The 24,057-nt window shown below is 26.7% G+C and overlaps 3 protein-coding genes across 3 annotated transcripts; 2 read left to right on the top strand and 1 right to left on the bottom strand.

Annotated features, from left to right (window-relative positions):
- Positions 1–368: 368 nt before the first annotated feature.
- On the top strand, positions 369–3,904 carry OCT59_030128 (uncharacterized protein; the record flags this gene model as incomplete). The annotated part of the gene is made up of 4 exons (XM_025318530.2): positions 369–421; positions 495–2,971; positions 3,053–3,373; positions 3,450–3,904. 4 exons carry the CDS (start codon positions 369–371, stop codon positions 3,662–3,664), a joined length of 3,066 nt encoding a protein of 1,021 aa, XP_025175883.2. The 3' UTR covers positions 3,665–3,904.
- A 6-nt stretch (positions 3,905–3,910) lies between these two features.
- Positions 3,911–9,699, bottom strand: OCT59_030127 (uncharacterized protein; the record flags this gene model as incomplete). Its single annotated transcript, XM_066146454.1, has 15 exons — positions 3,911–4,584; positions 4,668–4,856; positions 4,922–6,011; positions 6,086–6,244; positions 6,330–6,480; positions 6,563–6,576; positions 6,656–6,818; positions 6,894–7,536; positions 7,625–7,868; positions 7,949–8,038; positions 8,130–8,258; positions 8,342–8,459; positions 8,540–8,954; positions 9,059–9,205; positions 9,298–9,699. 15 exons carry the CDS (start codon positions 9,697–9,699, stop codon positions 4,012–4,014), a joined length of 4,527 nt encoding a protein of 1,508 aa, XP_065995095.1. The 3' UTR covers positions 3,911–4,011.
- Positions 9,700–11,912: 2,213 nt separating this feature from the next.
- OCT59_030126 (uncharacterized protein) lies at positions 11,913–15,483 on the top strand (the record flags this gene model as incomplete). The annotated part of the gene is made up of 10 exons (XM_025318529.2): positions 11,913–11,930; positions 12,019–12,189; positions 12,297–12,401; positions 12,494–12,559; positions 12,678–12,785; positions 12,855–12,947; positions 13,030–13,518; positions 13,606–13,882; positions 13,961–14,077; positions 14,159–15,483. The coding sequence occupies 10 exons, from the start codon at positions 11,913–11,915 to the stop codon at positions 15,292–15,294; spliced, it is 2,580 nt and encodes an 859-aa protein (XP_025175880.1). The 3' UTR covers positions 15,295–15,483.
- Positions 15,484–24,057: the final 8,574 nt, after the last annotated feature.

The following is a 24,057-nucleotide window of genomic DNA, read 5'->3' as shown; positions in this document are numbered from 1 at the left end:
TTATTTTATGCCATTTGTTCACGCTCGCTTGTAAAATTTTCAATTAAAATCAATATCACATTCTTTTTTTTTTAAAAGACATTCTTTCATTCTTTCCGGATTAATTGAATTAATTCTACATTAATACCGTACATATTATTACACACATACATTCATATTAAAAAACAAAAAATATAATTTTACAGAAAAAAATCAAAACTTACAAAATAAAAATTTAAAAACTATAGAAAAATCGCATTTTCATCAAAATCATATCATATCATATATATAATATACTTCTGCAACATTTCTCATATTCAAAAAATAACAATAATGACCAGATCATATCTATCACCATTATCAAACTCAGTACGAATCCCATTAATAATATGGCTATTAATTATTATTACAAGTTTGATCACGTTGGCAAATTCGAGCAAAGGTCAAAATATTTATTCAATTTCCTCAAATGGTGTGCCGGACTCACCTAATAATAAAAACATTTTATATCGTAGACAAAATAATAAACCACCAGAGGATTCAAATAATGATAAGAAAAATGATTCTCCTCTAAAGGATGAAAAACCTAAACAAAATGATAACCCTCCAAAGAATGATGATAAGTCAAAAAACCCGAATGAAGGTAACCAACAACCAAAGGATGGAAAAGAGCAACCAAAGGAGAAACCGAAGGAGCAACCAAAGGAACAACCAAAGGAACAACAGAAGGAGAAACCTAAGGAGCAACCAAAGGAGCAACCGCAACCGAAGGAGCAACCGAAGGAGCAACCAAAGGAACAACCTAAAGAGCAACCAAAGGAACTACCAAAGGAACTACCAAAGGAACTACCAAAGGAACTACCAAAGGAGCAACCTAAGGAACAACCAAAGGAACTACCAAAGGAGCAACCAAAGGAACAACCTAAAGAGCAACCTAAGGAGCAACCAAAGGAACAACCAAAGGAACAACCAAAGGAACAGCCGAAGGAGCAACCTAAAGAGCAACCAAAGGAACTACCAAAGGAACAGCCGAAGGAGCAACCTAAAGAGCAACCTAAGGAGCAACCAAAGGAGCAACCAAAGGAACAACCTAAAGAGCAACCAAAGGAGCAACCAAAGGAGCAACCAAAGGAGCAACCGAAGGAGCAACCAAAGGAGAAGCCGAAGGAGCAACCAAAGGAACAACCAAAGGAACTACCAAAGGAACTACCAAAGGAACTACCAAAGGATGGAGGTAAATCTATTAAGAATCCTCAAGATCCAGATCTAAAACAACCACCAAAGGATGGAAAAGGAAAAGAACTACCAAAGGAACAACCAAAGGAACAACCAAAGGAACAACCAAAGGAGCAACCAAAGGAACAACCTAAAGAGCAACCAAAGGAACTACCAAAGGAACTACCAAAGGAACTACCAAAGGAACTACCAAAGGAGCAACCTAAGGAACAACCAAAGGAACTACCAAAGGAACAGCCGAAGGAGCAACCTAAAGAGCAACCAAAGGAGCAACCAAAGGAGCAACCAAAGGAACAACCTAAAGAGCAACCTAAGGAACAACCAAAGGAACTACCAAAGGAACTACCAAAGGAACAGCCGAAAGAACAGCCGAAGGAGCAACCAAAGGAACAACCAAAGGAACAACCAAAGGAACAACCAAAGGATGGAGATAATGTTATCAAGAATCCACAGCTACCAGGAGGTGATCAAAAAAATCCGGATCCTAAACAATTACCAAAGGATGGAGCAAATGCTCCACCAACACCAGGAGATGATCCAAAAAATCAAGATCCAAAAGCATTGTTACCGAAGGATCCGCAAAATGAAACCCCGAAGGACGGAGGTAAAGCTATCAAGAATCCACAGCTACCAGGAGGTGATCAAAAAAATCCGGATCCTAAACAATTACCAAAGGATGGAGAAAATGCTCCACCAACACCAGGAGATGATCCAAAAAATCAAGATCCAAAAGCATTGTTACCGAAGGATCCGCAAAATGAAAACCCAAAGGATGGAGGTAAAGCTATCAAGAATCCACAGCTACCAGGAGGTGATCAAAAAAATCCGGATCCTAAACAATTACCAAAGGATGGAGAAAATGCTCCACCAACACCAGGAGATGATCCAAAAAATCAAGATCCAAAAGCATTGTTACCGAAGGATCCGCAAAATGAAAACCCGAAGGACGGAGGTAAAGCTATCAAGAATCCACAGCTACCAGGAGGTGATCAAAAAAATCCAGATCCTAAACAATTACCAAAGGATGGAGAAAAGGCTCCACCAACACCGGGAGATGATCAAAAAAATCCGGATCCTAAACAATTACCAAAGGATGGAGAAAAGGCTCCACCAACACCAGGAGATGATCCAAAAAATCAAGATCCAAAAGCATTGTTACCGAAGGATCCGCAAAAAGAAAACCCAAAGGATGGAGGTAAAGCCATCAAGAATCCACAGCTACCAGGAGGTGATCAAAAAAATCCAGATCCTAAACAATTACCAAAGGATGGAAAAAAGGCTCCACCACCACCGGGAGATGATCAAAAAAATCCAACTCCTGAACCCACACGACCTAAAAACCCGAACCAACCTCCTCCTACAGATAGTAAACCTTCGGCACCTGAACCCACGAACGAATCGCCCAACAATAATCCTAACAACGAAAACGAAGATAACAAAAATAACGATAATGAAAATAACGATGATGACAATAACGATGATGACAATAATAATAAAGATGACAATAAAGATGACAATAATGATGACAATAATGATGATGGTAATGGTGATAAGAAGGACAATAATGACAATAATGATAAGAATGGTGGTAATGACGGGAAAGGAAATACCAAAAAACCAAAACCACTTCCATTTAATCCTCCAACAAAAATAAATATTACTTTGATGCCTACTCCTGTTGCCACAACATCTACATTTACAGTTCCCTCCAACATTCCTGAGAAAATCGTAGTTGATGAAGAGAATACGCCACCTCGTAAGTGCATAAATTTATTTCAGCCTAGAATTTATAATTATTTTACTAATAATATATATACGTAAATATTATATATTTTAGCAAATACCACTCAAGTTCAATTGAAATTTTCAGCACAGCTTCCGTGGTTACAAGTAGTCGGAGATGACGTCTTACCTTCACAATTTGTTAAATTTGTTCCGGAAGACATTGCGAAATTTACTGGAATTCCTTTAAAAGACATTACGGTTACGGACTTGCAAGCTGCTGATAATGGGGGTGTGCTTATGACAATAAATATACCTGAAAATAAATTCGGTAACCTTTCTAATGTAATTGCGAATCCCAGTAGTGCATTTTATTTAAAAGGCACGGAATTAAGTAAATTGGTTGATCCATCATCACCAATTGTTGTATCAGGAGGTATGTATTTCAATTGCTCCCTTTTTTTAAAAAAATTTTTATTAATGATAAATTATAATATTATTGTTTTCTTTAGATAATGTCCCAAACCCAACAAATTTGGGTTTTTCAGGTGGTAATTCAAATAGGGGAATAATTATTGGATTAGCAGTTGGAGGTTCAACAATATTATATGCAGGGTTAACGGCTCTCATTATTCGAGCTTATAAGAAAAAGAATTCAAAAAAAATGCAAAGACAAGAAAATCATGTTTACGGATCAACAAATGGGAATCCTTACACTGGACAATAATAAATGTATTATAGTTAATATATTTGTAATATCAGTCTAAATAGATTTTAGAAAAAGAATTAAAAAATGTATACTTGTAATTATTTTTGTATTGGGTTTGGGTTTTTTATTTGTTTATTTTTTTCTCCTTACATCGATTTAAATTTATTACCAAATATAATTATTATACTGTGCTTAGTTTAATTTTTCTTTAATTATTAATAAAATTTTTTAAAAAATTGCATATGTTGATAAAATTTACAAAGTTAAAAAATGTATAATTATTTTTATTAACAAGAATTTACTTTTTAAAAAAAGAACAAATTATATTTATCTTACATAAATAAGAAAATATATATTTTTATATATTACACTAAAAATAAAAGATCTTTTTCCTTAATACCAATTCTATTACAAATATTTTGTATAGAAAACATAAACTTATTATTACCACAAACAATAATTTTTGAATTATTAGGAAAATCCTTAATAATAGTAGAAGATGATTCAATTAATGGATCTTGTGAAGTAGAATAATGTTGTTGTTGTTGACCTGAAGAATAAGGCATTATAATTGCAGATTTAGGAGTATTATAATCATCAAAACTACTTCCAGTAAGTTGTTGTTGTTGTTGAGGATAATAAATTATTTGAGTAGGTTTTGCAACAGTAATATCACTATTAATATTAACAGATAACCAATCAAATAAAATAATATCATCAATATAACCTTTAAGACCATTCCAATCAGGAGGAGAATTAACAAGTATGTGAGTAATATTAAGATTTCCTTTAAACTTTTTTAACATACTATCTAAATGTCTTGGATAAATAATATCATCAAAAGAATCATTTGCAAATAATAAATGTAATTTAAAACTTGTTGTAGAATATTGATGCTGTTGTAACTTATTTTCAAATTCTTTCAAATGATAATGGATCTAAAATAATAAAAAAATATATGTTTATTTCATTTATTATAATAATAAAAAATCATTAAAAAAAAAATAATATAATACTTTACCAATTGTAACATTGGAGTTATACCAGAACCACCACAAATCATAAATAAATTATCCCAACATCCATTTGGATTATTTGGATTTAAGAGAATACAATTAGAAATAGATAATGGTTGATTATTTGGAATAACATTATCCGATAAATTGAATGGACCTCTAACTGATATTTCAAAATTTTTCAGTTGTTTATCCTAAAAGTGAAAAAAAAAAGTATTAATCAATGATATTAATTTTATATTAATAAATTAATACTTACCAGATATTTAGACATAAATCCATCTTTATAGATTTTTACTAATATCCAAAACATTCTATCCACTTTATTTTCATTAATATTTTTATCTTCTTGATATTCATCAGAGAATTCATGTAATAAAGGACAATAATGTCTAATAATCTTTTGATTATCAATATCACACATAATTTCAATATAATCTCCTGGAATAAATTTCCTATAAGGAAAATTATCATTTTTATGAATTGGTCTCAAATTAAATTTTTTAACTATAGGAGAATCCGTTAGAAAATTATTTGTTACTATCTCAATATTTGTTATTATACATCTATGAAAAATACTTGGTGATAAATTAGGAGGGTCAACTTGAGGAGGGGGTTGATAGTAACTACTAGAATAATGTTGTCTATATTGTTGCGGAATAAAAGGAGTAAAACTTTTTTCATTTTCATCGGATAATATAGCAACTACCATAGTAGCCAATTTTTCTGTCGCAAATCTTGAATGACCATGTACAGAAACTCTACTCGACTTCCTCCCCAAAGTTTTATTAATATTACTAACATCGATAAAATTTGCTAAAGTTTCACTCATACCCCTTTTTTTGTTGTTATTTCTTCTCATCATATCACTCTGATTTTTCTTTTGTTCTTGATCTGACATATATACATATTCATCATCTCCAAAATTACTTTCTGATTGATCACTGCTATTATTATTGTTACCAAAAAAGTCACGAGTAATGTTGGTTCCTATTACCCTTTGTAAGATTTTCGCTCCTCCGGGATGATATTTTATCCACTTACTTATATCGAATATCATATTTCCCACGATAACTAATTTCATTCCACGGATTACTCTCTGATTAAATTCGTCTAATGTTAACATTGGTAATTGATCATAATCTTTAACATAATTACGTAATTGTTGCTTCGGGTGATTGGTGTCAATTTTATTATATCGAAATTTTATCTCTCTTATTCTAATTAAATTTTCACTTGCAACAAATATAAGTATTAATATTCCTATCCATACTAAATAAAGGGTAGACCAAAGTTTCCTAACCAAAAATCGTTGAGCGTATTCTTTTAACCCAATATATACGTTTATTCTACAAAAAATATCGTCATTAGTTAAAAATTGCATTATATAACTTATTGAAGGAAAAGTAACATTACGACTTACAAAGAGAGGACGATTATCAGAACTCCGAGAACACAATGAATACGTTTTAATAATCTTAACATTCCCACATTAACTGATTCAACATTTATAAGACTCCACATATTAAAAAGTCCTAATACGATTTGCAAACCCATCGTAAAAAATATTGCTATTCCAATTCTAATTGAAGTTCAAGCACAGTCGTTAAATTTCGTAAATTTAATTTTTAAAAAAAAATTCTTATGGACACGATAAAAATACTTACATTCCATGAGGAGTTAAAATATATTTTTCAGATATTGCTAAAGCGATTCCGCCAAATACAGCAACTATGAATACTCCTAAAATTTGTAAATTTCGGTGTTTTTTCATGTACGAACCACTCGTTTTCATAAATCTAACTCTCCATATCGAAACTTTTACGGAAATATAAATACATGATTAATAACGACGATTAATTTACTGCGAATATAATAATCGAAATCTTTTGATGCTTACTCGGATAAAGAAATCTATTTAAATTATAAAATCGGTTAAATGTATCATTTGTATTCAAATTTATAATATAAGTAACAAGTAAATTTTACTTACGCCCATACAGAAAACATTCCAATTCCATGATATAATAAATTCTTTCTTTTTTTATCTTCCATTTCATCAATTTTTGTAGAAGCAAAGAAATCCATTTTCATTGACCCTTTATTCCCCGCATGATAAGTGATAATATTATTGCTTGGATTCCAAGCATATATCACTTATTTTTTTTTTTTAAAAAAAACAAATAAATTAGTTATTTTGGAAGAAAAATACGTGAAGATATTATACTTACTCGTTATTAAGTTATTTTCGGTAATTGGTTTCAACGAACTACCCTTAGCTTCTAACGGCCTACTAACTTCGACCAAACTATAAACTCCACTTTTAACATCAACATTTCTTACTTTCACTTGCTGTTCATTAAGTAATTCTGGTGTAATATACCCATCAGATTTATATTGTCTTACTTCAATATTATTATTAGTATTTCTAAAAATTATCATATCTGAAGTTATCATACTGTCCTGATCACTAAATCCGATAGCAAACCATCCAGATGTACTAGCAACAGTCAGTCTAAAATAAATTTCATTATTATTAACTATCTTCCAATGAACTTTAAAAGTATCCGATATTGATACATGATTTAATGGTGGATAATCCGATTGAAATAATAATGGATCATTAATTTTAGAGCTATCAGTATTTAATTGATTTATACTATTGGGGTTAGGTATAGTTAAGTCTGATACGGACTTTAATGATGTTGATGGTTGTACTATCCAAATATTTGATGGTAGTTGATATGTATTTGGTGTATTTCTTTTTATTACTTGTGATAATGTTGTGTTATTTATTTCAGCAATATCTTCTTTAGAGTATTCTGCGTCAGGAGATTCGTACCAAAGTCTATCAGAATTTCTTACCGACAACCACTAATTAAACGAGTCAAAGGCGAAAAATCGAATTTAATATTAATTTTTTAATAAAAAAAAAAATAAATAAAAAAAAAAGCTTTCCTACCTGATCGTAAAAACTCTTGTAAAGTAATTCACCAAAATCTGAACCTTTTACATGATCTTCAGCAAGTCCACCAAAAAAAGCTTCAACTTTATCAATATCATTCGAATAGGCACTTATTAATCTTTGTTGTACTTCTGTATCATTTGTTATGTCTGACCATTCACTCGCTCTTCTTAAACCCATTGCTTCTCTTGCATCATTATATAATGGTATCGCATGATCCCTATTTCTTATCACATCAAGACTAATAATTATAAAGATTGAAATACATTAAGAAATTATTTAATCCGTTGTAAAAAGAGTTTTTCTTTTAAATATAGTTACCTAAATATATCCATTTCTTCTGTTTGATTTTGATATTGTGCAATAAATTTCCTCATCATATCTGCAATATATATATCAATTTCCTCCTGTCTTTGAAAAGTAAAAATACACATAAATGTAAATAATTTTTTTTTTATTTAATTAATAAAGTATACAGCATTTGTTATATTTTTAATATTACCTTTGAAGAGCCATTGAAAGGATTAAAGTTGGTATACCATAACTCTCTAATAAATGTGGTATTTGTAATGAAGTTAATGGTAACGTGGTCAATATATTTCCTTGATTGTTTACTATATCATAATAATCACTAATAAAGATAAAAATGTTTTAACGACAAGTTGAAAAAAAAAACCATTAACAATATAAAAAAAAAAGTATTAATTTAAATACCTAATTTCGGAATGACCATATCTATATGTAACGGTTGCAAAGAATGTATCGATACTTGGTTCCAAATATGGATCATATCCGTCATAAGATGGTAAAGGTGATCCTAAGGAAATTCCGACTTTTATTTAAAAAAAAATATTATTAGTCATCACATTTATTCTTACATCAGTTTGGAAATTCATTCATAACAATACTTACGATATTCATAAAATGAAATATGTTGAAGCAAACCAATAACCCATTTTCTACATTCTTGAAAATACGTATCATCTGACCAATTATTTCCATGTATATCCCACAATTGATCACATTTTCTATTATGTTCTCTTAAAAATATTATGTAAAACGTATCAGTAAATAAATTCCTTCCTTTCGTAGCTGTATAACCAAAAATATATTCTCCATTTATATCTTTAGGTGGGTATCCAAATTTTGAATCTTCTGAATCATTATTACTAATTAATAACATCTTTCCTCGATTTCCATAATCTCGTACTCGTAATAATTGTTCAAGATTAATACCATATAATTGTGAACCATCTACGAATGGTGTGGCAGTATTTGTTCCTGCTAAATTTGATGTTGAAGGTGATCGTTGAAATTGAAATGATGCCTAGGATTTTTTTTTTTTCAAGAGAATAAAATTATTATTAAATTATTATTAATATTTCATAAAATTTATCAATATATTATTAAAATGAAAAAATAATAGGGTACCACATCAATTGCTAAATTTGGACCTTGAGAAAAACTTGACAAATATGATCGATCATCTTGTGGAATATAAATACCAGTTGGATAACTATCACCGCTATAGTCTCCAGCAATTAAATCAAAACTCGCAAAGAAACCCCAAAAAGTTGACTATAACCGTTAAATTAAAAAATTTAGTTAATTACTGCGGCAAAATTATCTAACTACGTCACATATAATTAACAAAAGATTTTAAAACATACTATGTGAGAAATTTTACGTTTCGATTTAAATTTTTCTAAAGTACTCAAATTATATACATCAGTTAAATTTGCTCTAACAGATCCAATGATATTACTAACACATCTAGGTAACGGATATAAGTCCTCAGGCAATTGGGCGCTTGAACTACAACTTGCAAGATTAGTTGGTACTAATGATGAATAATTTCCTGGAGTTGCAGGCAACGATTGAAAATCATTATTAAAGTTAGCAGAATTGGAGAAGAAAGAAACAGGTGGATTTTCTCGAGCTAATGTTGTTGATAAAATCGGATTTCTTAAATTATTGTACGTTCCATTTAATGTTCTATATTCTGTATATACAGATTTGAATAATAAAGAAAATAGAAATAATATTATCAAATGGTTTATCATTATTATCATTATTATTTTTTGAATTTTTTTTTTTACATTAAAATTTTAGAGAGAAAAAAAAAAGAATTTATCGTCTGAATATTTTTTTTTTTTTTAAATCCAAGTTCACACGAATTATAAGAAACAAGTTTTTCTTTAAAAATTGATGATAAATAAGGTGAATCATTGTATAAGCCATCCGGTAATTACCCATTTTTAAAACAATTTATCTAGCCGTAAATTACGGTATATCTATAACGATAATTTAAGTCTAAGCCATTTTTTTCATGAAATTTCAAGTCGGCGTCCGTTAATGACATAATATCAAGAGTTTATTTAGTCAAATTGAATTTTTATATTATAATGAATTAGGTTTTTTATGCATATAAAGGAAAGCTTTATCTAGATCAGCATTAACTGATCGACATACATTGCGCTTAACACGAGTTTTTTAATAATAACTTTGCTGAACTAGCTGCTTTTCTCTTAACTATTACGAATGTAAATATTTGAATAATAAATTACCTCAATATAAAATTATATTTATCATGGCGTTATGGAGTAGTACAGACATTCAATTCTTTTTTGGTTAAAAAATTCGTTATTAATTAAAGAGTGAATTTTTATTTAACCGACACTTGGTAGTCTCGTAAAGAGATTGAGAAGATTGAGATTTGGCTTTAATATAGTCGATAGTATTAAAATTACGTACCATTTGTGAAATTTATCAACATGTGACTAAGAGTGTAATTCAACGTATTATTATTTCGAATTTTTGATGACATGTATATTTTTATCCATTTTTATTTTTAAATTAAAATCACCATTATCGCCGGTGTCACGTGACTATTAACTATCACTATGGTCACAGTTGACAGTTGACAGCTGCCACGATGGGGGATAATCAGTATTCTGTTGTAATAATTATATATTTACTTGTTAATAGTAAAATAAAACTAATAATACAAATTATATACAATAAAATATAATTATAGCAGGATTATACTACTTTTTAATTTTAACCTAAATATAATAATAAATAATTAATAGTTATATTATTAATAAAATTTCATAATACAAATTAAGTAATATTTAATTGTATATCAGTATATCGAATATCGGTGATGAACAGGATTTTTCAAATCGTCCCTTTTGATAGTTTATATTGAATTTACAATCGATTAATTGATGTTGCACAATTTATCACCCTTTTTTTCTTTTTTTTTGTAGGAATGCATGCAGTTTGATCTGAATGGTAAAATGGGCACCTATATTATATATCATAATAAACAAACAATACTTAATTAATGAAAAAAGTTTTTTGATCCCGGTTCGTATAAAAAAGTTCATTGTGATTCTAAATAAGATTTTGGAATATTCCCAAATTAGCGTTAATGTAAATTAATAAAATGATTTTATTAAATTTCGGAGACTCGCATTATTGTAAATGAGCAACAATCCAAAGTTTTATTATCCAACTTTATTCATTAAAAAGTTGCATATTTTTTTGACTTTAAAAAGTAGTAAAATAATTATTAACTGCGAGAATACAGGAATAGATTGAATCGATTATCATTTAACTTTAGTAATTAATTTATATTTTATTTTATGCACTATGTACTACGTTACTACTATTTTAGGAACAAGAAAATCCGGTATAAACAAAATTGTCATGATACAACGTCTTCTTTATGCATTGAATTTATTACAAGAATAAATAAATAAGTAGAACAAATAATTTCCATATGTTATGATTGTTATGATTTGGAGAAAATTTAAGTTTTTTTCTTTTTTTTCTTTTCTTTTTTACTTTTCTTTTTTCTTTTTTTCCTTTCTTTTTTCCTATTTATTAATTAACCAACTGAATTATAAAGTCGTTAATCAATAATCCTAACAAAAATCATAACTTTTTTGTTGAAAAATCTATATATGTATATTCCGATCATTTAATACTTTTCCTTTTTTAAAAAGTCCTTCAAATAAAATGATCGTCTTCCCTCGGGCATTAGTGTATGGCAATTTATGCACTTATAATACATATATGTATATATGTAGAATAACTGTCACACAAAAAAAAATTGTATTAAATTTGTCCTGTTGAACCCGTATTCATAAAGACACTTTTTTCTTTCTCTACTCTAATTAATTTATTACTATTTTTGTTCATTTTATTCTTTATATATTGAACTTTTTTTAAAAAACAAAAACTTTCCTTTTCATCCGTATATAATATTTAATTTCACATGTCTAATTCAATTAATGTATGTTATTCATTAAATTATATATAAGTACTTGTAAAATCAATTTAACGAGTTTTTTTTTTAAAAAAAAAAAATTTCCTTGATCTAGACATCTTTTGGAGCTTCTAAATCGCCGCCTTCTCCTATTCCTAAATCACCGATAATGCCTTCACAAATGGCAAATTATCTACCATATAATAATAAGCCAAAACTTGGTCCAATAACTGATCTTATTGAAACCGAAGAAGAATACTTGGATGATTTACAATGCTTGCTTCAAGTAATTTTATATTTAAACTTTAAATTATATTAATTATTATAAATGATCTTACAATGTATATATATATTTATATATATATATATATATTTTTTTTCTTTGACCTACAGCAAGTTGCAAGTAATTGGGATCGTGATAATCCTCCACCACAAGAATTAGAAGCTATGCTTAATATTCTTGGCGAAATTTATCATCATAATAACAATTTTTGTTCGGTGCATATCATATATATACATATATATTTATAATTGTTTTCTTTGATAAATGTAACTTATTTAACCAACATCTTTGATTTGATCCTATTTAGAAACTAAAGCAAATTGGGACTGATCTTTTATCGGCAAAAGAGCTTGGTGATACTCTAATATCATGGGTGAGTTAAATATTGTGCTCTTTGTTTTATTTTATTTCATTTATTTTATTAGTTCTTACTACTATCATTTCTTTTTTTTATATATAATTTTTTTTTTATTGTTATTATTTTTTCATAGATTAAAGTAATGGAAGGATCATATTCTGCATATTGTCAGAATTATATGCGAGGTGTTGATTTATGGCCTGAAATTGATAATAATTTAAGTTTACAACAAACTTTGAATGTAATTATTATTTTTTTAAAATTAATAAATGTTTTTGTTTAATTTCTAAATGATTTTTTTTTTTACTAGGCTATTTCTGCACAAAAGAATAAACCAGTTACCTTAGATTTCCTCTTTGATGCACCTCTCAAGAGAATTCATTATTACAAAAAATTTTATATGGTGTGTTTTGATTTTTTGATTTTTTAATGATTTGATTATGACTTTGAAAAACTTATTAGAATAATCTTCTCAATATAATTAGCGTATCCTTAAAAGTTCGGAACCTGGACGTTCAGATTATAATATATTGGCAGCTGCAAATAAACGTATTGATTATCTAATTGAATTAGAAAAGAATGCAAAAGAGAATAATAAGCGAAGAGAAAATGATCCCTTGTTAGTTCCACAACCTGTGATGCATACTTTTATTTCATCAACTAATTCACAAGGAAATAATATTACCGTCCCTGAAATGAAAAATCCAAAGACTGCTGTAAATGTCAATATCCTTGAATTAGAAAGGCAAGCAAGAGAGATGAATAATACAGAAGAAGATATTATTCCCTTACCGGTTCCACAATCTGTAGTGCACACTTTTATTTCACCTGTTAATACACAAGGAAATAATATTATTGTCTCCGACATAAAAAGTCAAAAAAGTCAAAATACTGTCATTAGATTTACTTTGCCGGAACTTGAAAATCAAATTGATACTTCAAGAGTTATGGATTTATTCACAAAACAACCAAAGGTTCGACTCATAATATATTCTTTTCGGAATTCTTATTAAATTAATAATTCGAATTTTATTAAATTTCATTTTTTAATAATTATTTAGAAATTAAATATTCAACTTTTGCCTCCTAATCTTCCATTTAAGAGAGAGATAATACTTAATAGTGATTTTATAGTTATACTTCCTGATGGAGATGGGTCAGATAATCATAGAGCTCATACAAATGCTCATTTAATTTTATTTACTGATCTATTGATAATCTGCCAACGATTAACACCGGAGGAAAAAAAATCAAATCCTACGAAGGAATTTTGGCTTCTATATCCACCATTAAGTGCGAGACATTTAACACTTAATGATATTCATGATGACAAAGAAGGTCAGTTGGATTTATGTTTTTCATAATTTCTGAAAGGAAGTTTAATTAACTTTTTATTATATTGAAATATCATTACAGAGTTGATGAATTTAGTGGTTTTGGAAAAAGAATCTATGGTGATATTTGCAGATAATAAAAATATAAAGGAGGCATGGATTAAAGAAGTTAATAAAGCGATTGATTTTGCGAAAAATGGCAAGTATTAAAGATTGATTTTTTTTTTAAAAAAAAAAAACGGAAATTAAATTATTAATTTTAATTTTGATTGATTTATAGCAATTGCAAAATCTAAAATTAATACAAATGTATCGCCTATTTTACTCAATTCTCAACCTTCACCATCTACACAAGAATCGTACCAAATGAGTCCAAATAAAAGCAATTCGCAGGATTCAGGGCGAGCACTTTCACCACGGTCACCATCAGCTGGACAAGGGAAACTGGGACTTCCATCAAGTCCACTTTCAAATAGTTCACCTTTATTGCGTACGCGTTCTCCAGAGCAAATAAGAATTGCAAGTCCACCTTCATTACGTACGCGTTCTCCAGAAATAAGAAATGCAAGTCCATCAAATTTTTTACCAATAAGAGGAATTCAAGAGCAGATTCAAGAGCGATCTAATTCGGTTGAATCATTGGATTCAATTTCTAGTATTGCATCATTTATAGAAACAATTCAACAAACACCTCCATGTGAGGTAAGTTGCTGGGTTTTAGGTGAATGGGTTCCTATTACTAAAAAAGAAAAATGCATTGTAGAAATAAAGATGACAAGTTTAAATAAGCCATGTTGGGTAGTGTTATTAGAATCAAGCGAGCGTATGGTTCTTAATTCATGGATACTCTCTACAACTACATTATATAGAGATTCTATAAATTCACTAAGCGTATCATGTGAAACGGGAAAAAACACAGAATATTATAAAGTGACATTAACAAATGTAGCGGATGCAGATAGATTATTTTCAAATTTTCAAAAAATGAAAAATTATGGAAATAACGAGCTAGGAATTCCACAAGTTGGATTTATATCACGATCATCATCATTAAAAAATAATCAACAACCATCAAAGGAGATTGAACAAACACTGACGGATGTTATGGAATCAAGAGTTAAATTATTTTTACAAAATGATCATGGAGTTTGGACAAATTTAGGTTGGGGAAATATGAAATTATTATTGGAAGTTCCTTCTCATCGTAAAAGGATAATTATTCAATCAGAAAAACAAAAATCTAAGTTTGTTGATGCTTTTATTTGTGAAACGGGTGTTGCAAAAGGAAATAAATCTAGTGTTACTTTTAAAATTAATATAGGTGAATCTGCTAAGTTCATCTATATGATGCAAATGAAAAGTGAAGCAAATGCAGCAAAAGCTCTTGAAATTATGAGAACCGAACAAAGAACTTAAATTATTTATAATGTCTTTTATATATATTTGATATAGATCTATTGTACTTATTTTAGAATTGTTTTGTAAAATTATTTATCAAAAAAAAAACACTTATAATTTAATATACGTTATAGAATTTTTAAATACATTTTTATATTTTACATAAAGAAAAGCCTATTTGATTTGGGTGAAATTTTTTCATTTCAATTTCAATTATATTGTAATGTTTTTCTATCCTATTTATTCTAATACTTATTTTTTTATTTTTTTCAAAAGTTTGCATCTTTCCATAATTTAAGAAATACATTTATGCACTTGAGGAAGGATGTCATCTAATTTGTTCAGTATAATTAATTTACCTTTTATTTAAACTTGCTAATTTACCGAATTCAACAAATCATCTATAGTTAACCATTACGAAACACTTAAACTCTATGAAAAAGAATTCTTAAACAACGAAATGATATTACAAATAAAAACATTCCAGATGTATCTACTGAATAATTCATCATATACACAATGTACTGTACAGTCAACTCTCTCTATAGTCACACCCTTTGAGACTAACAAATTGTGTGACTATATGGGGGTGTGCTTATAATCAACTTATATAATTACGTGATTTTATGCAAATTAACATATTCAGAATATATGCTTATTCCGGTCAATTCATAGTATCTATACTGGAAAGTTGAAGAACAAACTTACTGGATTTTACTTATAAGTGCAAAAATACTCACTGAAAACTTAAGTAGTAATGAAGTTAATAAGAACAAACAATCAATAGATTGGAATCTTATGTATTATCCAAAGGATATTAAAAGTAAAATAAAATGTAATGAACTGAGGAAAAGATTTAATAATATGTGCAAAAGTTTTATTCATTACAGTTCACTTTGAACTATTCTTTACAAAAAAATTAAATTATTTTTTTTACATTTTAAAATATTTGTATATATCTTTGTAAAATAACAATTTAATGATGTTTTATCAATATATATAATAACATTATCATTTTTAGCATTATTTTACAAAAATATATACAAATATTTAAATAAACTAATTTTTTAAACTTGTTTTATATTAAAATAAAACAAATGTATAATAGAACAAAAATATTACAAGTAAAATAATTTTATTAATCTAATAATTAGTCTAAATGTTTTATTTTATATTATATATTTCAAAAAAGCAAAACAGTTCTTTAGTTTATTGTAAAGGTAATAATAAGTTTCAATAAAGAGTTAATTTAGTGTTAATTTATTTGAATAGTATTTTTGATATTTCTAGTTATTTTTTTATTATAAACAAAAATTATCTTTATTTATAATCTGCCAATTAATAACATTTAGTTTAAGATAAATTGTTTATACATTAAAAAATAATATACAGTATAATAATAAGTTCATATATTGAATTTCATCTTTTATAAATGAAAAATAATTTTTTTACTTATTATTTTACTTTGTTTTTGACAATATGAAGTTTATAACTGAATATCTACTATTAAAAGATTTTTTGCTTTGATAGTTTTATCTTTTTTTTATATAAAAATAATAGTATTAAGTATAGTAATTAGTAAATTTCTTATAAATAAAAAAAAATGCAAATTATAATATAATCAACTGAATTCAATTACCGTATTTTATTGAAATTAAGCACCTTTGAAAATAAGTATCCCTATAAACTTTTCAAATTTTTTATATATTTCTAATAAAAATAAAATCAAAAATAAGCAACATCCCAAAATTTCGTCTAAAACTCTTGCAAAATAGGGTGTTTAATTTTAATAAAATATGGTATATATAAAATTAAAATTAGGTTATTTTTGACTTTTAAAATAGTAAAAATAACATTTAATAAGAAAATAAAGTAAAAATTATTTATTTATAAAAAAATTCATATTGGATATTAGGTTTGCTTATCTTGTTATATCATAAATACAAATAATATAATATAAATAAGTAAAATATTTTTTTTATATTTAAAGTAATATATCAAGTACAAAAGTCAATTCCTATGATAAAGAAATCAATAGATACCTTTATAAAGAAATACATATGTGAGGATTAGATCCCAATAAAGAAGAAGTTTGATAAGGTTACATTATACATAAGCAAAAAATTACTGGAGTAAAATTTTTTTTAAAAAAAAAAAAAAATTTTTATTTTACTTTACTTTTATTTTTCTTTTATTTTTCTTCTTAGTTTAATTTTGGTTTATAGTATAGTATTTTGGTTTAATTATTTTGGTTTACTTTTACTATTTAATTTTATTCTTAATTTATTTGTAATATAATAGTTAATGTTTGATCAGACTGGTCAGGTGCTGGAAGTATCGTTTACAGAATAGTTGTGATTATTATGTAGTCCAAATATATTCTAATAAAATGATACATGATTCAACATTTAAAAAAAAAATATATTTAAAGTAATATTAAAATAAAAGATATTTATAATATATTTAAAAAAAATAAGTAAAAAAAAAAGGTAAAAAAGTTTCTTAATACTTTATTAATTTGCTATATCAAAATAACCATATAATTGACAACCTTCACTGGCCAGATGCAACTAAATAAAGTAAAGTTTTTGACTTTTAAAAGATTTAAAAATATTTTTCAAACCTTAAACAAACATGTTTACTATTATTAAAAAAGTGTTATATTTAAGGTTGTCAATTCGCTAAACTCTTCAAAATCTTACGATTAGTTTCGTCAAAATTTTACTATAGATTTATTATAGTTTCGGCAGAGTTTCAACAGTTTCGGCATTTATAATAAGTTTCGGCAATTTCGCTTTTCTCCAAAGTTTTGCCAGTTTTTTAATATAACTTTAATATAGTTTCGGCAGAATTTCACTTTTCGGTGAAACGCCATCTTGCCTAAACCCCTAAGTTTCGGCAAGCAACCTTAGTTATATTGCATGTATAAATATAGTGTTACTTTTGACCTGAAAATAATGATGTAAAATTACCGTAATTTTTAAAATTTTATTATTACATTATGGTAATTTTCTATAAGTTATGTTACATTATATTATTGTAATATAAAGTTTTTTTTTTAATTAAAATCTAAAGAAATAATAAATCCCATAAAAAATGTTGCAGTGGGTTGAATCTAAAACTGTAAAACATGATAATAAGCTACTTTTTATTTGTTATAAATTATAAACTTAGCCAAAATTAAGGTAATACTAGCTGAATCTGATAAATATATTAATATATATCAATGTAATATTACATTCAGTCCATATAATTTACAGTATAAAATATTATCACTAATTTTGCTAAAATGACCTGTAACTAAGGTTGCCTGCCTAAACCTCTCCAAAATTCTACGATTAGTTTCTCCAAGATTTTACTATAGTTTTATTATAGTTTTGGCAAGGTTTCGGCAGTTTCAGCATTTATAATAAGTTTCGTTAATAGGTTTCACTTTTCTCCAGAGTTTCGCCAACTTTTTAATAAGACTTTCATATAGTTTTGGCAAAGTTTCGCCATTTTGGCATTTCACCAACTTGCCAAAATCCCCTAGTTTCTCCAGCAACCTTACCTATAACTAATAAAATTAAAATTTAAATTAACAAATTGCTTTACTATAAAACAATTTTTATCATATAGATATAGCAGAATTCCAAGTAATATATATATAGGTAATAAGAAAGGTTAAAATTTTTATAATAACTTTACGCAAGATTTTTATTAAGATAAATAAGCAAACTCAATATGTGACTTGACTGACTTCACAATTACCCAAAAATAATATTTACTATGATGATCTTTCAGATCTTACTAAAAAATTAGAAATTAAAAACATAAAATTTTGAATGATCTCTTTTATGTAAAGTAAGCTTAATATTGATCAAAAAGCCAAATAGAGAAATTATTGAGATGTGACAGATTGCGCAAGTTATTTAATAATAGAATAACACTCATGCAACTTGCACAAGCAGGTTGTCACAAGTGTAATTTTTTTATAAAATAAAAATATTATATATTTTTATTTTAAATTCCCGTTCAACAATTAATTACTTCAAGCTAGTCAAATAAATGTATCTCTGAAATTATGTCAAATCAAGATTTCACTATGTCAGAAAAAAAAAGTGATGTTGTATTTAAATTGAGTTTAAGCAAAGAATTTAAAGATTTAAGGGAGAAGTTTAAAGAAAGTCTTTATGAAAAGTCTTTATATTAAAATTTTATTAAAATATACTTAAAATAAGTATTAATTTTAATTTGCAATATACTGTACTTATAATATACTTAAAATATATTTAAAATACTTTTGAAATATACTTTTAATATACTTGATTTTTGCCTAAATATTTAAATTATACTTAAAATATGCTTAAAATATTTTAAAATATGCTTAAATTAAAATTTAAGTACATTTCAAAAATATTTTAAATATGTAAAAAATACATTTATATTATACTTAAATTCTAGTTTAAAAATATTTTAAGTATAATTTAAGTACTTGGGTAAAAATCAAATACATTAAAAGTATATTTTAAGAGTATTTTAGACATATTTTAGGCATATTATAAGTATATCGCAAATTAAAATTGATACCTATTTTAAGTATATTTTAAGTTTAAAAACTTTTCATAGGAAGTGAATATATCGAATGATCCTAATACAGATTATTATTTTTATTAGTTTTAATATAGATTATTATTTTTATTATTTAGATTAAATTATAAAATGTAAAATTAATTATACGCAGTAGATTATGAAATGCAAATTGCAAATTTTTATTACAATTAAAAAGTTTTATTTTGGGATTTATAATTCTTTTTAATATTATGTAAAGTAAACAAAATTGTTTAAAAAAATATATTACAAAAGTTGGGATAAATAATTGTATACAGCATATAAGATATAACAAATAATTTAATTCTAAAAATAAAAAAATAGAAAAAAATTGTCTAGAACAAAATTATCCAAAAAGATATATTATGCGAGTTGGGATAAATAGTAGACAAAATTGTCCAAAAAAATATATTATGCGAGTTGAAATAAATAAGTGAATAAAATTGTCCAAAAAAATATATTATGAAATAAATAAACAAAAAAAAATGATAAGTTCAAAACCTTCAAAAAATCTAAAAAAAGGATGTTATTTTACAGAGGTGTAAAATGGATATATGATAAAAGGAATACAAAGGATAAGAGGATATTACGCTAGTATGACAAGTACAGTCAGCCTTCTCTATAGCAAATTTTGATATAATGAATTTCACGATATAACGAATCTTTAGTGTGGTACGTATTTAGTCATATGAAAAAAAATTCATTACACCAAATTTTACTAATAAAATGCATTATAACGTTGAACGAAGAAAATTTTATGATTTTACATATGTAAATGACCCTTTTTATAATGAACTTCTTTTAAAACGAATTTGTTTTTTAGTATAACGAAGATTTTTGCAAGATAAATTTTAATATAAAAGATAATTTGATGTTGCTTTCATGAAATTTTTCCCAAATAAGCAATTTTACCATTTTAATTCATTTATCAAAAGATGGATGATTTATGCTTTAAAATTTCTTTGCTTCTGTGATCTGATATTTTACAAATGTATTTGATTTTTCTATATTTTACTGCATTATACCAAATTTTTCTGCTATACCAGATAATTTATTATAGTATTAGCGAATTTTCTCATAACGAAAGGCTGATTGGCCTAGACACCTACTTCGTTATATCAAGAATTGACTGTAGCTATTGTAACTTTTATTAGAAAGATAGAAAACCTCATATTTTATGTAAAGTTCTAATCAGGTCAGTCTTAATCTGACAATGACTGAAATTCAGATTAGTCCAATTTGGGTTGATGCTTCAACTTGAACTGAAATATTTGGTTCAGTTCAGTCCAGTTTTGGATTATAAATTTAACTTGGATTGAATTAAACAGGTTAGAACTGAACTGGACCGAGTAAAACTTAATGAAAAAATGGTATAAAACGTTTTTTTAAAGAATATTTACTAATTAAAAAATGTTTGTGCAACATTTTTTAATTAATTAAAAAAAAAATGCTATGAAATATTTTTTTAAAATAATTATAATTAAAAAACATTTTCACAACATTTTTTCAAAGTAATTATAATTAAAAAATGTTTTTATAATGTCTTTTAATTAATTTAATGAAAAAAATGTTGCAAAAATGTTTTTTTAAAGTAATTATGATTAAAAACATTTTTGCAATATTTTTTATTATAGGATCAGATTGGATTGGACTAAAATAACTGGTTCAATTCGATCTCTTTCCAGATTTTTCTTTTAACATAAACTGGATCAAATTAAAATAAACCAATTTTTTTAGTTCAGTCCCAGATTACTTGCCAACTTTTGCAACTAATCCAGTAATTCCATTTCCCACCTCTGCAGAAAAATGGTCTATCCTCTACACATATCCTACACATATCTTTATATATCGCCTAAACTAAAACGTCAAAATCGTAAATTGCACAAATAATACACATAAATCATACACATATCGGCACTTTATATATATAAGTATACCTATCAGGTACCTGATATATGTATGATATATATATTAGTACCCGATATGTATATGATATGTGTATTATTTGTGTATGATTTTCTACATTTTAAGTACCCAATATGTGTAAGATATGTGTAGGATAAATCATTTTTTTACCAATGTTTAAAGCTTTAGTTTTACGTTTAGCAAATCATTACTGAAAATATCTGCAAAAAGTGTCATTACAATTCACAAAAATTGTAGGTAATAAAATAGCAGAGAATAACGAAGATAATAAAAGTGACTTAAAATCAACAACTAAAAAATAAAAGCTAAATGATAAATAAACTTCTATTCAATCTTTTTATAAAAATAAAAAGTTATTGTGATAAAATAAATTGTTTAATAATAAAAGCTTTCGTAATATATAATATTCTATTTAGTGCTTCTAACAAATCAAATTAGACCAGATTTTACTTAGATTCAATCTGATCTGAAATTAATCTGAATCTGAACTGAATCTAAATAAATATATTATAAATTCTAAAGCTATAATTACAAATTCCAGTCAAATTCAAAATTCTGAAATTTCAGCCAAAATGCTAAAATTAAATATGTAATTCAGCTAGAATTATGCACTTAATTTTGATAAGAATTATTGAATTTCCTAAAAAGGAAATTTAGGTTATATAAAATGCCAAATTTGTTCTTATAAAAATCGATTTTGTGAAATGGCTATTATTAAAAAAGAAAATGATTGACATATTTGTTTTGACTAATTCTAACTGGTATTATGAATTCAGTTGAAATTATTAGTAAAATCGAATCTGAGATCTGAATTTAATCTGTCAGATCCAATCTGATCAGATTTAGATTTTGAATAAGCCTAATCTGAATCTGATTTGATCTGATCTAATTTAATTTGAAGCTAATCTAATTTGTTCAAATCAAATTTTTTTTAATCTGAATCTGAACTGCAGATTAAATTCATCTGATCTAATCTGAATCTGATAGATCAGATTTTTTTCAGAGTACTAATTTCATTTAATATAATTGAAAATCCTTGGTTTATCGATTTGATCAAAACTTTATAATCAGGATATAATCCTTCCTCAAGGCAAGTTTTGAGTAATACTTTATTAGAATCTGGAATATCTTGCGTAAATATATGCATTATAAATGAATTAAGTGCTGACAATAATTTTACTATTAGTAAGATTTTTTAATTTAAATTAAAATGAAAAAATTTTTGACAGTTTTGATATGTATTTATGTTCATTAATAATGGATAGTTGGACCGATTCATATGGGAATAGCCTTTGAGCATTCATGTTAGTGACTGGATTAAGGAAAGAATATCTTTTAAGTCTTGAGAATCTTTTAAATATTTGCCATACAGGAAAGCATTTACTGTATTTAATGTTATTAAGAAAATTATCATTAAAGTGGGAGCCAAAAAGTTTGTTGCTATTATGTCAGATAATAGCTCGAATGTTGTAACAGCACATAAGATAATTACTAACCAGAAGATCTCACTATTATGGCTTTACAAGCTGATTTTAATGCAATTATGGAACGATGCAACTTTTCTTACATTCAACAGTTGTTTAAATTACAGTGGTACAATACAAAGATTGCTAGGCCTTATGTGCTGCAAGAATGTTTGAATGAAGATTTAAGAGATAACCCTTCACCTGAACTGGTTAAAAAAAAGAAGAAAAAGAAACAAAACAAAAAGACTGATTGATGATTAGTGTGATTTTTATTGAGAACTGAATTAGTTTTTAACCAGAGAATATTGCTTTATGCGTTATAGGATGCTAGGATGGCGGATTTGAATCTTGTGACTTGTTTTTTACCTGACGTTACCTCTAATAGGATTATGTAATTTGTGACTAACTGTGGGTTCTTATTTTAAATTTTGGTTATTTTATATTGTATCTCTCTGTTTTTTTTGACTTTTTGTAGTTTTCAATTATTTCGTTATCTGTATTTTGGGATGGTTTTTACTTTTTGTTAGCGGGTGTTTTATTTTTATGGTTTGTAGAAGTGGCCTTGTTAGCAAGCACTTAATATGGAGTTTACCTGGAACTTTCAGTCTTTGGCTGTTAGTCTTGGGTCTTTTCATTTTCTTAGGATTCCTCTGTTTCATGTTTTCTTATTAAATAAATAAAACTTGTGTCGGTCTCTCGTCACTTTGCCATAACAAATCGGCCCATATGTCAAATGTCAAATGCCAAATGCCAAATGATTGGGTGTCATTTTGACCAAATGACTCCTAATCCGAAAAAT

Source organism: Rhizophagus irregularis, chromosome 9 (assembly GCF_026210795.1).
Source record: "Rhizophagus irregularis chromosome 9, complete sequence".
In the NCBI taxonomy this organism is placed as follows: Eukaryota; Fungi; Glomeromycota; class Glomeromycetes; order Glomerales; family Glomeraceae; genus Rhizophagus; species Rhizophagus irregularis.
This window is presented reverse-complemented; position numbering and strand designations above follow the sequence as displayed.